Raw genomic sequence first — 14,431 nt, forward strand, 5'->3', positions numbered from 1 at the left:
TTTCACTTTCAAATTTCAATAGAGTATGATATATTAAAATTAAATAAAAATTGTATGTTTATATATTTTATATTTATTTTTGTTTTAATTGATACTAGGGCCGTATCAAATATACGGGCTTATAACTTTATCTATCTATATTAGATGTTAGTTTATAATAATTTAAAATTTAGTTTACAATTTTAAGTAATAAAAAAATGATCTATATTAAAACACTTTGAGTTTTTTAGACTCGTGTCAAATACACGGGTTTACAACATTATCAATATTATCAATATAAGAATTAATATATGGAAAATAAAACTTATACATTAAATATAAAAATATACTTAAAAATGAATCGAGATATTCAAATGTAAATACTGAATGCTAAATCACATCAAGGTAGGATGGTGTAGCAGGAATCAAGATTTTAGTTTATTGGTTTTCAATGATTTCGTGTGCTGTGATTTTATTTGTAGGATTCATTTTTATATAAAAAGAATATGTATCCTAAATATAACTTGATTTTAATTATTATAACAACAATGATTATCTTAATTATAGTTGATTACAATTACTAATAACAATAAAACTACAATAGTTTGATTACAATTATAATATAAATAAAATTTGATATAAATATTAATTCGTATCAATCTAAATGTTATAACTTCTCTAACTTTTAGCTATATAATTGTTATTAGATAAACATTTATAATAAAGGTATTATTAGTTATTTTTATATTGAGTTAAAATGTAAATTGTTGATGAAAAAATAAAGTGTAAATAATTTATACATGTATTAATTTAATTAATTTGAGAATTAAAGACTATGATTGGTCAATTGTTGAAGTAGTTTTCTTTTAGTATTTTTTGTAGATTGTAGATTTAGCCCCGTGTCAAATATACATAACATTTTTATAATTATTATTAGTATAAAGAATAATAACCTTTTTTTGTTCCCTTGATATTAAGTAGATAATTTTGAATTTGAAAGTCTTTATTTTGTTATCAATAATTTAAGATTGAGTTCGTATATCTTGTTTCAACTAAAGTCGATGTTTATTTAATAAGATAGGCTTTATTTATATATTTATAGTTATCTAGATTATTATTTATAATTAAATATAAAATAATAATGTAATCTATTTATGACATCATCAAAATTCAATTAAGAGAAATCGAGAATTATGATTGGTTAATAAGTTATTAGGTCAGTTGTCTTTTAGTATATATAAAGATAACCTGATTGATAAAATAAGATATAAATCAAATATAACAAACTGTAAAAATATCTGTTAGGTAGAAAAATAAATTGAGCATAAGTTATATGTATTTTTTTTTTAATTTTTTAGTTAGATGGAAAAGTTTAAGTTTAAATAAAATTGAGTTTATCACTGATCAATTGAAAAGTTAACATTATGTTTGATCAATTCAAAAGTTAAATATTATTCTTGATCAAATAAATTGTATATTTTTCTTTTCACGATTAATAAATAGTTTAATTCATATTACTCATCAAAGTATAATGATTCATAGTTGTATCGCATATCAGCACCCCAACCTATATAACGCCAAGAATATTTATAAAACAAACTCACAATTCACAAACTCAAATTACATAGGTCAAAAGACTTCCATTGCTCCCATGTTAATAAGTAAACTTTGCCCGGTTTTATGTCAATAAATAAGAGATGAGTTGGATTTCCTATATAATAATTTCCGCCGTGACGTTTCTTTGATTGAATAGCTTGTCATTTCTAGTTTTCCAGAACCCAAGCCGCCGAGAGGATGATTGCGTGAATTAGTTTTCTCCACTTAGATGAACCATGTAAAAAGATGGAAAGCCTAAACAAATCATTGATTATAAAAAGATAAAATTCTGCACATCTACATCATTGTATATAAGTATTTTTTTTTTCCAGCCTTTAAAAACCATAGAGAAAAGTCATGTATATTACAAGTATAATCTTTTGAATTAACCAGAAAAACATATAGAAAACTGAGTAAAATAATACTATATACATGTGCCCCGATGTACCATTCTACCAATACCTCCAACCATAGTTGTCAAACTCGTACGAGTCACGAGTCGACTCATACGAGTCGAGTTAAAATCAAGTGAAAACGAGGCGACTCGGTTGATAACTCGTTTTGTTCTAGACTCGTAGCATGACTCGTGTTTTGTTTTGCGAGTCTGTACGAGTCGTACTCCGAGTCACGAAAATAATTTTTTTATTTTTAGTTTATTTTTATTTTTCTAAAATATAACTCTTTCAAATTTGATTTAATTTTAATAATATTTACTATTTTTAGCATAATATATCAATACAATATTATATTTCTACAATAAAAATTCATATATAATTAAAAATGATATATGATCAAATATCCAAACTCTTACGATTCGAGTCACGTTTCGATTAACGAGTCAAAAAATCAAATTTCGAGTCGAGTCAAAAATACCGAGTCGATAACTATGCCCCAAACAAGTCAAAAACCAAATAACCCATGGTGACAATAACTGTACATCTGTTGATCCACAACATACAACTCTTTGATGCAGATTATCTTTATAATACTATATCCGGAAAATAAATCCCCTATCATCTCTCTCTCTGTCTCTTTCACTTCCAAAAATCCTTATGCACTCACTCCCTCTTTTCGGTCTTTTCTTTTCCCTTCATAGGCTTCAAGCCTTCAAGTGTAGCAATCGTTGAGTGGTAGATAGACCCGCATGACCCGTTCGGCCGTTCCAAAAATTGTTTGAAGTTTCAAGTACCCAATAGACCTGTAGTCTGATTTTGAGGTTTGCCTAATCAACCCAAACGAGTTGTATGAGTTACCCAAATTTTTCTGTTTTCAACACGTTGGCTTTAAATTGTCAGGTCTATATTTAAGACGATTTACTCTTATTTTAAAAAATAAAAGCTCAAGTAATCACACCATAACATTCGGTATGAACCTAAACACACACTTTTACTAAACTTTCTATTAACATATTCAAATGATGCTAATCATTTTCATAGAAAAAAAAAAGGATAAGTATTCTGTAATGTAACAAACTTTAGATGAATGTTTATTGTAGAAAATAACTAAAGTTGTGTGTATTGTATGTAAACAACTTTGTATGTAAGAAAACGTGACAACCATATAAAGGTGCCACTTGTCTGATTTAATTGGTTGAATACATTTTCTTACATACAATAAACATTATTTTTGAGTTATTTACATACAATACACACAACTTTAATTATTTTTTACTATAAACATTCGTTTAAAATTTGTTACATTTCAAGATACTTATCCCAAAAAAATAAACTTCTACTAGATTGGTTGGAGCTCTTCAAAGAAGAGACTCTCCAAAAATAGGCGTATGCCACTTTGAGTGGCGAGCACACGGTATTCTTTAGTAAAAGGCGAAAGAATAGTTCGCTTTGTGCTCACCACATGGCTGCGTGATTTTTAATGTTCCCACCTGCTTCACTTATATAACCATTCTTATGTCATCTGCTTTCTATCACTAGCCGATGTGGGATAAAATCCCAAAACCTATTTCTTCCCTATTGTGGTAAGAATTAGTTACATTCTTAAAAAGATGCCCATAACTTCATGTAAAGATTATATATCGTTTAGTTCATGAACGTGTTTCCATTTAGACAAGATCTTTTGTTGTGCGGCAAAGATGTACGGAGTACTTGTTAAATCTCAACTACAAGAATCAAGATATATGGATACTATATTCTAATTAGACAATGAAACATTATTTGGCAACTCAAGCTATAAATCCATAATTGAAGGATGATCTAACTCCCTCCACGCAGCAAAGCAAATACAAGTTAGGAATTGTTTTTTATTTTTTCCCAAGTACGTATGTTAAGTATCTTTTTAAGTGTATAAAAGTATATGTATCTTGAACTGGGGAATCGATTATATAAGTGTAATTAAGTGTCTTATAAGAAAGAAAATTAATTAATGTTCAACTAAAAATGAAATAGATAAACTAATGTTCAAGACTTTACGGGTATATTAGTCATATTATGGATATTCAAATTAACTTTAAATAATTGAACAAATAGTTACAATTTTTGTAGCTCCTTGGCTTGATTTTTTATAACGTGCAACATGACCTTTGTGTTTTATGTGTTGGAGTTAAAGCTTCAAACGATCGTTTGAAGCTTAAGCACTGTGTCATTCGATCGTTTGAAGCTTTAATTAAGTAAGTAACTGCTCAAATCCGCGGAAGGCGGCACTGAGCAGTTACTTACTTAGTTAAAGCTTCAAACGATCGAATGACACAATGCTTAAGTTTAAGTTATTTCTACAGTCATTTATGTGAAGTCAGACCCGCATACATGCGTTTTATAACTAAGCTAGCTCGTAGCGTGAAATGTGACATCATCTCATGGGAGCACCTTTTTAAAAAAAAATCTTGTTTGGGGACCTCTTGCGCTGGTTTTTCTACTTGAAGGTTTGCAATGATTTTCATCTTATATTATGGTTCAAGTTAATAATTTGCATATCCAATTTGGACCCATTTACTTATGAATGCTCGCTTTGGGGTTATATGTTTTACATTATATGGTAACTGAGTTTGGCAGTTTCAAGTAAATTAAAAGAGAATTGAGGAAAAGGTAACGCCTAATTTTTGAGAAAAGTTGGTTACATTTCCAAAATTCATAAAGCTTATTATAGAGCATCTCCAATAGTATAAAGCTATTAAAGACATTATATATAATATTAATTTAAAAGTATTAGTTGAAGTTATAAACAAGTACTTTATTAAAAGGAATTTACAACTGAGTGTGAGTGTATAAAAAAAAAAGTCTTTGATCAAATAGCTTGAGAAACATCAACCTTTTAAAGCAAAAAGTTATTTTCTCTAAAAAGCTATTCAAAGACTTTTTCTTAAAAAAAAAAAATTTCATCAACCTCCTATTAAAGATCTTATTCATCCATGAATTTCGAAGTGAACGTACACTTGGATAGTTGGGCAAGAAACTTTGAGGCATAGTTGTCGACTCATAACTTTTGACTCGATTCGAAAACCTGATTTTTGACTCGTGAATCGAATCGTGACTCGACTCATAAGAGTCTAGACATTTTCACATACGACATAATATTGTATAATTATATATATTTGATGTATTTATAAATAAAACATAAGTTGAGTATCTTGGTACATCATCAAAATATTACATATTTGATACTTTTGAACCATAATCTTATGGTTTATCTCCAAATTCGTATGAGATGATCAAAAATATGTATACAACATACAAAATAATGTAAATATAAATGTGATATATGATATATATAATCATAATATCAAATTACAACAAGCATAAGTTTGCGACTCATAGTGACTCGTTCTCATTTCACATCGCGACTCGTAAAAGTCAGGAGAAAAAAGAGTCACCTAGCGAGTCACCTCGTTTTTTGTATAAACCGACTCGACTCGTAAGAGTCGACTCGTGACTCGTAAGAGTCTAACAACTATGCGTTGGGGTACATTTCTAATTTGGTATCAAATGTCTATGTAACGGTGGATACATTATTAGCTCCCAACTTGATTTTGTAGGACACATAGTGAAAAAAAAAACTACTCTGACAATAGTCAGATAGATAGAGAATATTAAGATAAACAAGAAAATTTTGGGTAGAGCCATATCTAAATGTTGGCTAGGTAAGCTTGTATCGGGTCAGAAGTCATGTGATTCTTTTATTGGCTAGTTCATTAGTAGCATTTTTTTTTTATCTATCCTATCTTATACTTTAATAATTATCACTTTTTCTCTTATAAAAATGTTAGATAAAAATTATCATTTTACCCTTTATAAATTAAATTACATCATTAATCCTTTATCTTCTAAATTATATCTACTATCACAAATTGTCCTAAATCTAGTTGGACTAAATCCTAATCCCTAATCTTGTCCTAAATCCTAATCCACTCGGCACAAATTGTTGACTCGTAATAGATTGTTTTACGATAATCAAATAACAACTTAAATAAACAAATATTCAAGTACTTAATAAATCACCAATGAAGAATTAATATTCATACAAATAAATGAAAAGTTTGCTAAACATAGTTATACAAGAATACCAATATTGGATAAAGAAAATTTTTACATGATTGGACGATGGTGCGCGGCTGCTGATGTCGTGTTCGTCTTTTCCTCTCTTCGTTCGCGGCGGCCGAAAACAATCTCCCAGAATAATATCTGTCGACCAATGTTCGAATGATATGGATTATGGAATAATAATAAAAGGGTTGTTGTTCCCGGACTACAAAGAGGCGGTGGCCTCTCTTCACGTGGAGATGGGCTGAAGTCCATAGAACCTTCTTTCTAGTCTATCTCTTCTGTTGGGTTTAGTCACTATTTGGATTTTGGAACATTAAGTGGGCTACTGCCATTTTGAATCTTTTCTTTCTTTTCGTTGTATAACCCCACGTGAATTTGCTTTTTAGCAATTCACTTTCAAAGGTATTCATAAGTTCATATTGTAAAATGAGTTTTCACTAGATCACCATCTAAATCATGTTTTATCACTAGATCACCATCTGCTCAAACCTGAAATTCATACCACATATATATATATATATATATATACATCAAAGTAGGTCTATTCTTATAAAAAATGAATGCATTTAATTATTCTTAGACCATATTAACATATATATAATAATCACTTTATCACCGTGCTTAATGAAAGTAAAACATACGCCATTAAAGTTTTAAAGGGTTTTTGTTACATTAAACCACCACCACGAGTCCACCTGTATAGAAATATTGTTTTTACAACTATTTTTAGGGTTAAATACATAAAAGGTAACCTATTTTTTTAAATTCCCAAAAAGGGAAATATATTTATGTTTTGATTATTATGTTTTTAAATTGTATGCAATAAAGGTAGCATCGTTAATCTAACATTAAACATTCGTTAAATGTCAACATAACATGCTACATCAAAAAAAAAAAGGCCACGTTATCAAAGAAAATAATCGATCTAAACAGTTGACACAACAACATCATCATTTCCGACAATTGGTATCATTTATCGGGTGAAATAAATATTAATCGGTGATGGTATAGAAATGGTGGAAGAAAAATCAGTGATCGGTGACGAGTATGAAACGAGGTTTGCATTCCTATGTGTATGGAAATGGGATGTGCATTACGAAGATAAATGTTGTGTAGACTTTATTAATGATGTGGCATGACATGTTTGCACTTAACTAATATCTAATGTTAACAAAAAAGTAACAATGTAATCTTTATTAATAATCAAAACATACGTTAGCCTTTTTAGGAATTTTAATAAAATAGTTTATTTTTTTATGCATTTATTTATCCCTTTATTTATAATGTAAAAAAGCTCAAATCTATATAATTATTAAAACAATAGGAATTCTAGTCTTCTAAAGTTTTCTTTAATTTAAAGCTATTTCTAAAAATTGCCACATAAGTCTTTATCCTATGTGGCTTCTCTATATTTTTTTCACAATATAATAAATCCACTAAATTTTATTATATAAACATAATATTAGATTAAATAGAAATAAAATTTATATATACACAAAAGTTAAAAGAAAAACAAAAGTAAAAAATCAAATCCTATATCATAGTAGAAACCGTATGAACTTAAATTTTATTTTTAAAATTAGAAAATAATTTATACTATTGGTTTTTAAAGTGTTCATATCTTATTCTACTATCATATTGTAATTATTTTCTATCCTTTTTTGGTGGTGATTTTACGTTTTATAAAAACTATTTCAAGACACTTGCATCAATTACATGTTATGTTAACCTAATTTGAATAATAGGTTTGTTCTTAATTAATTGTAATTACCATTGCATCAACTACCTTTATATCAATTACTTTCAAATAAAAAAACACATTATATCAAATGTAAAAGAAAAAGGGCATGTTTGTTTTTTTAACCGTTAAGTGACTGAATGGATAAATAATGTCTGTATGGATTAAGTCATTACAGTTATTTTTTGTTTATTAAGTCACGATAACAAACACTTTTGATGACTTAACGGAATAAGTATTTTTGATGAAGTCGTGACTTATTTTATTAAGTCACAAACAAACACTACTTAAGTTTTATGAAACTATATTATTTGAATGAGTGTGATGAAATTCTAATAGATCACATATCACTTTGAAAAAAAAAAACATATCGTTATGATTTTACATTACATTTACATTTTAACTTAATTTTATGTTTATTAGTATTGCATGAACTATAATAGATGATATTTAATATATAATTTTAAAAGATTAACCTAAACCCCTAAACTAAAAATTCACAAAAAAAAAAAATTAAGGAGTATTTCTCGACTCTCGAATCTAGGATAAAACCCTAAAAAAAAAAAAAAGGAAAAAAACTGGGCTTAATGGACTGAACCTATTTCCCATAGGGGTTTTTCTTTCTACACTTCTTCCTATAAGTCGTAAACAAGGTCTGCATATATCGGAAAGCTTCACGGCCGCTGTCCGCCACTACAAACCACCATGCCGAGAACAACAACAGTTGAATCAACAAGCTGTCCCCCACTCCGTGCCCTTACTTTTGACGTTCTTGGTCTCATTAAAGGTTTTTTTTTCTCTTTAATATATATATTTTTTTGAAAAAATATCTCCTTTTCTATTATATATATGCAGTCGTTACTATTATATATCTGTTATGATATGAATATATTTGTGTGTAACTGTAACAAGTGTGTGTGTATGTGTAGTTACTGAAGCTAGGAGTAGGCAAGGGGGAGTGCCCAAGATAGTAGAAACATGGGGGAAACCCGATTCGTCTCGTTGTGTGCTCGCCGCTTCTTCCGATGACCGTCAAATTGATCCTGTATGTCGTTTATATAAATACTTGTTATGATATTATATTTTGAGTTTGTTTTGTACTGGGCCAAAACCTTGCAGTTTAAAAGTTTGTTATAAATATATCGTAGTTTGTCTTACAAGACATTTAGGGGTCGGTTTATATGCAACAATTTCGACAGGAAAGAAAAATCGCATTGTGAATCCGCGTGCACAAATTTTTGATAGAAAATTTGATGTACAACAACTGGTTGTTGCATTTTCTTATCTTTTTTACCGTAAAGTTAGTTGTTACAACAACCAACCCCTGTATTTGTACATGTATAAGGATTAAAGGAACTTCCTTTTGTACACTTGTGCTAATATAAGTTGTTTTCAACACGTATATGCAATCAAAGGAGCTGAGGTTGTGTGTTTGATTGAAATGTAAAAGCTTAAAGGTCAAGTTTAGAAATCAAGTTAACAACTTTAGGCGATAGGAACATGCGTAACAAGAGGGAACATAAAATTTTGGGACCATGCATATAGTGTTTCTTCATGTTATTGTTGTATTTAAAAGATTTTAATGATACTTTTTTGTAATGTATGTTTTTGCAGATGTTAGCTGTTGCAAGGAAAAGTGGTTCTGTAAGTACATGCTATCAATTCTGAATTCCGGTCATCATTCAATGGTTTTGTAAGCCTTTGAATTGTTTATTACATCACTCTTGTGTTCTCTACAAACACAGGTTGACTTGCTTAGCTTCATCAATGGTGAAACTCGAGTTTCACTTCCTGGTAACAACCAAGCTGATGTTCAGTCAGAAGAGGATAACATAGTTGGGCTGCATTTGTTTAAAAAAAAGACATGCGAGTCAACATCCAGGTATCGTTTGGATTATAAGTCTTCACAACTAACAAATTAACAACTTTTACTGTTTCATTGAACATTCTACTACTAATTGCTATAATGTCTTGCCACAAAAATAGCTGTTTGGCTTTGTACAAGTTTGCTTTTAAATGTAATCTACTACTTATCCGCAATCACTTAATATTAGCAGCAACTCACTTTCCCTCCCTTTACTCACACTCTAGCCCACCTACTCCATCAGTGACACAGCAACTTAGGTTTTAGGGTTTAAAAGTAAACTTTGGACCTTTAGATTTAAACAAGTACATGTATTGAAATTCAGCGCAGTTTAAATACTTCTTGTGGAATGAAGAGAGAGACTAAATGTTATACATGTATAGCAACTGTACACAGTTAAGCTTTAAGTTTTCAACAATACACAATAATCTGAATAGAAAACAGAAGTGAAGTAACAATTGCTATAGTAATTCGTTCATGCTGTAAGATTGTATTGTCTTATATGTAATTTGCGTTGTGGGATGTTGTTTTCTTATTCATAAGTTTGTCTATGTATGAATACTCTTCATTTTTTTGGGCACAATATCAAATCTTTATAAAAGTACTTTTGTTCATCGTCTAAATATGTTATCTTTGAATCAGTTCATGCACCTTGCTTACATGCACGATGAAAGGTCTTGCAAGCCTAAGATCTGTTACACTTTCCAATTCACTAGGGGACTCAACCTCTGACGATATCCCAACAACGTGGAATGTGTGTGCAGCTGGTAATGTCTTGTGCTCTAAAGTTGATGAAAGTGAAAACTACGCGTTATTTGGAGGGTTAGTGTTTGTGTTTTTTATCCTTGGTTATGCTTTTAAGTTATAATTGGAGCATGTAATGGCTTTAAAAATGTTGTGAAGTGATATGTTTTACCTTCCCCCCAGGAAGGGTGTAGAAGTTAATATTTGGGATCTCACGACACACACAAAAATTTGGACAGCAAAATCAGTAGGTTCTATTGTCATTCATTCACATATTTATGGATGTGATGTTTCAAGCCTTTTATCTGTCAGTTTCTTTAATAATAACTCTTTTTCTTATCTACATTGCAGCCCCCTAAAAACAGCCTTGGAATATTTACACCTACTTGGTTTACTTCAGCAACATTTTTAAGCAAAGATGATCACCGCAAGTTCGTGGCAGGCACCAACAGCCATCAGGTCATATAGTCAAACCGTATAACCTTCCGTTCATTTAATTTAGTATGTTCATTTAAAACCATTTGATTTAGTGTGTCAAAGTTTTCTGAATATATTATTTCAAATTTCGATAGATCGTTCTCAAATGTATGTCAAGGTCATTAGTCAACATCTTTAGGCAAAGAATGTACAATGAATGTGGCAAGTCTGACCAATCTAGTTATGAGAGGGTTATATAAGATTATGTTTAATCTCTGATGGGCCAAACGGGTAAAATAATAAAGAATGGCTTAAATTGAAGCATTTTGAGAGGCGCCTAAAGTGTCTTTTTAATGCATGAGATCTCCAAAATTATTTGATATAGAGTTCACAAACTTATTGATTCATATTTAACACACTGTTTGTTGATGAAAAATTAATGATTTTGGATAATAAGTGTTACTGGTTAAGCAAACCTGAATTGTTTCGCCATTTTGACCTGTTACCCTACTCACATGACCCACCCATTTTGCCACTTTTAGTGCACAATATTGAATTTGAGTCATTGAGTGCAAAGAGAACTCCTGGCTAGTCGAGACTTGTATCCATACAGTTCTCCGCTTGCCTTTAATTTCAATGTTAACGTGTATACTACCTTCTGAACAAGGAATAAGGGACATTCTGATTGCATGTTTTTGTATTGTTTCTTAAATAAAGTTTCCAAATATGCTTAAACTCCATTTTCAGTCGATATCTAAAATAAAATAAGTATGTACAGGTACGTCTTTATGATATGTCTACTCAAAGAAGACCAGTCATGTCAGTCGACTTTCGAGAGACCCCTATTAAGGCAGTCACTGAAGATAACGATGGTAATACAATATACATTGGGAATGGATCTGGTGATCTTGCATCTATTGACATACGCACAGGTAAACACAACTCTTAATTCTCTGAATACTTGCAATTTCGGCTGTAGATTGGCAATCAAGCAGATGACATAAATGAATGTTCTTTTTTTTTCCTAATGCAATGAAGAAAAATCTGTCTTAATTGTTGGTTGAAATGTTGAAGGAAAAATTTTGGGATGCTTTTTGGGGAAATGCTCTGGAAGCATCAGATCGATAGCTAGACATCCACACCTACCAATTATAGCCTCTTGTGGTGAGTATTGGTTTTTCAAGAACTTCTATATTTTGTTGCATTCTTGCTATTTTATGTCAGAAGTATTAATACAAGTGTTATACCAATGAACAAACCGATGTCTGCCCTTGTTTGTCCAATACCCATACATGGGTGCTCAAATTTAAAGATATGTTTAGGAATTATTTTCTGGTTTAGGAGTCTTATTGTATGCCTGTTTTTAAACATCCATCAAAGTTATTTTACTGTAGACATGTTTTATCAGGACTATTTTATCTTTGTTATCACTGAATTGAATGAGTTAACATGCTGATGTAGGGCTCGACAGCTATTTACGCATATGGGATATAGAATCAAGGCAATTACTTTCTTCGGTATGTTGTCATCTTAACATGTGCAATTTTCATTTTGGTTCATGCAAAAAACTTCTAGTATAATAATCTCTTGTGAAGGGGCATTAAGCCCATGTGAAACCTTTATTGATAGATATTAACTCTAAAATAGATACATGAATATTTGCACTGTTCAAAATATGAAAGTTTGTTTGTGGCATTTTCCATTTGAAATCCTTCATATTCATCAAAGTTGGATTTGTTTAAACGGCCTTTTACTTTCAAAGTTGAACAGAACTATTCATGGTCTTTTAAACAACCATTCTTTTCAAGATTTGACTTTGATAGTTTAGTTTTGTAGTGTAACGTTGTTTGAGAGTAAACGCAGGTCTTCTTGAAGCAGCATCTTACAGATGTGGTCTTTGACTCCCATTTTGATGATGAAGGTCAGTCTTCTGTAATCGATTCTCATACCGTCTTTCAGTCTTTTTCCAGATAGTATTCAAAACTAGAGGTGACAATATAGGTGGGTTGGTAATGCCGTAATGGACATTTTAGACTTTAAGTGCACGTTTAAAGATACTGGGTTGGCTTGACGGAGACCTTCTTTAAAATATATGATAATAATAGTGTATTTTGAATAAAGCGCGTTAGGAGGTTGGATGTATAAAATACACACTTCGATGATTTGATCATGTTTGATCCCTTTAAAATATTTTTTGTAGTGAAATTTTACGATTTTCTTCATTTGACCTGTCTTATATAAAACATAATCTAAGCCACACATTTGACCTGCTTGCCATTCCTTTTATGATCTTTTTAGCCTACAATTTTGAATGTCAATTTGGCTTACAGAAGTTGCAGCCTCTACAGCAGCACCTTTTTTGCCTCCAAGTGAACAAAATATTGATGATGAGGTAGACAGAGACGAGGAGTCGCTGCGACCTATCGTTAAACGGAAAAAGAAGACGTCCAAATCCCGCACTGTTGAAGGAGATGATGAAGATTCACAATCTGCTAAACGGTCAAAGAAAGCACAAAACATAAATGGAGAAGGGGACTCTACCAAACGAAAAGAGGCCAAAATATCACAAGATGCTGTCAAAAGCGAGGAAATATTCTCTAATGATCAGGAAAAGCCCAAAAAATCTAAGGACCGCAAATCAAAGAAGACATCAAAGAAAACTAAAGGTGAAAGCATTGATGTATAATGATATACAAACTTAAGAATAGCAAAGTTCTTGAAGGGATTGTTTCTGGTTTACATGTTCTTTTTTGGAAGAGAGGAATTAGGTTTTTTTTATATTATTATTTTTGTATGACTTGAAATGATGATGTGCCCTTTTTGTTTAATAGAGGAGGTTTGTGTTTTTTTTCTCTGATTCACTAAAGTTAACACAAGTTATCCTAGTGACTAACATCTGGACTATGTAAACTTTTGAAACCGACAGAATTGTGATCTATGAATGACTTGGTAAGCTTGAACCGACTTAGACAAACCAGAACATGACTCAGAATTCAGAATCGTGAATAAAAACAATGGGAAAGTGAATACACGGATTTCAGTTTAGCAGGATGGTTGCAAAGTAGATTGTAAAGTGATTAAATGACTGAGTTGTTTTTTTTTTTGGGACTAAACTGGATGGGACTAAGTTGAAGAATGAACCAATCTCGAACCAAGAACTAATTTTCAAAAGAGCTCCAATAAATGAGAGCTGAACTGAACCTTTCTACTTTGTGATGGTTTGATTCTTCACTTTAGTCATTCTAGGAGACCTGCATGACTGCATACCTAATTCGCATGAATTCATATATACTCCGAATATTGTTGAAGCATGAATGAGGAAAACCATTAATCCTTATGAACAGGTAGGTTTGTGCATATATATGCCAACACCTTTCTTAAAATTGGCAGTTAAAGATTGGAGTTGCACAAATATCAAAATCAAAATAACCAATAAAAGATATAATGTTTAACGAAAGACTGATTGAACGATGTTAATGGTTCCAGGATTTGGACTGTTAACACAAACCGGTACTCCATATATTTGTAAGTAATAGGGCTAGCAAATAAGATTTCGATCGTCTAATGAAACGAAAATCTCAGTGAGGCGTGTTTTTG

At 30.8% G+C, this 14,431-nt stretch overlaps 1 protein-coding gene and 1 non-coding gene across 2 annotated transcripts; one reads left to right on the forward strand and one right to left on the reverse strand.

Moving 5' to 3' along the window:
• Positions 1-3,322: 3,322 nt before the first annotated feature.
• LOC122580693 lies at positions 3,323-3,438 on the reverse strand. The gene has a single exon (XR_006320841.1). It is a non-coding gene; the product is annotated as a U5 spliceosomal RNA (small nuclear RNA).
• Positions 3,439-8,386: 4,948 nt separating this feature from the next.
• Positions 8,387-13,685, forward strand: LOC122578254 (WD repeat-containing protein DDB_G0290555). Its single transcript, XM_043750170.1, has 12 exons — positions 8,387-8,596; positions 8,739-8,854; positions 9,424-9,453; positions 9,555-9,691; positions 10,316-10,495; positions 10,601-10,664; positions 10,769-10,876; positions 11,613-11,766; positions 11,909-11,998; positions 12,296-12,351; positions 12,698-12,755; positions 13,165-13,685. The coding sequence occupies exons 1-12, from the start codon at positions 8,515-8,517 to the stop codon at positions 13,518-13,520; spliced, it is 1,431 nt and encodes a 476-aa protein (XP_043606105.1). The 5' UTR covers positions 8,387-8,514; the 3' UTR covers positions 13,521-13,685.
• Positions 13,686-14,431: the final 746 nt, after the last annotated feature.

Source organism: Erigeron canadensis, chromosome 8, assembly GCF_010389155.1.
Source record: "Erigeron canadensis isolate Cc75 chromosome 8, C_canadensis_v1, whole genome shotgun sequence".
Classification (NCBI taxonomy): Eukaryota; Viridiplantae; Streptophyta; class Magnoliopsida; order Asterales; family Asteraceae; genus Erigeron; species Erigeron canadensis.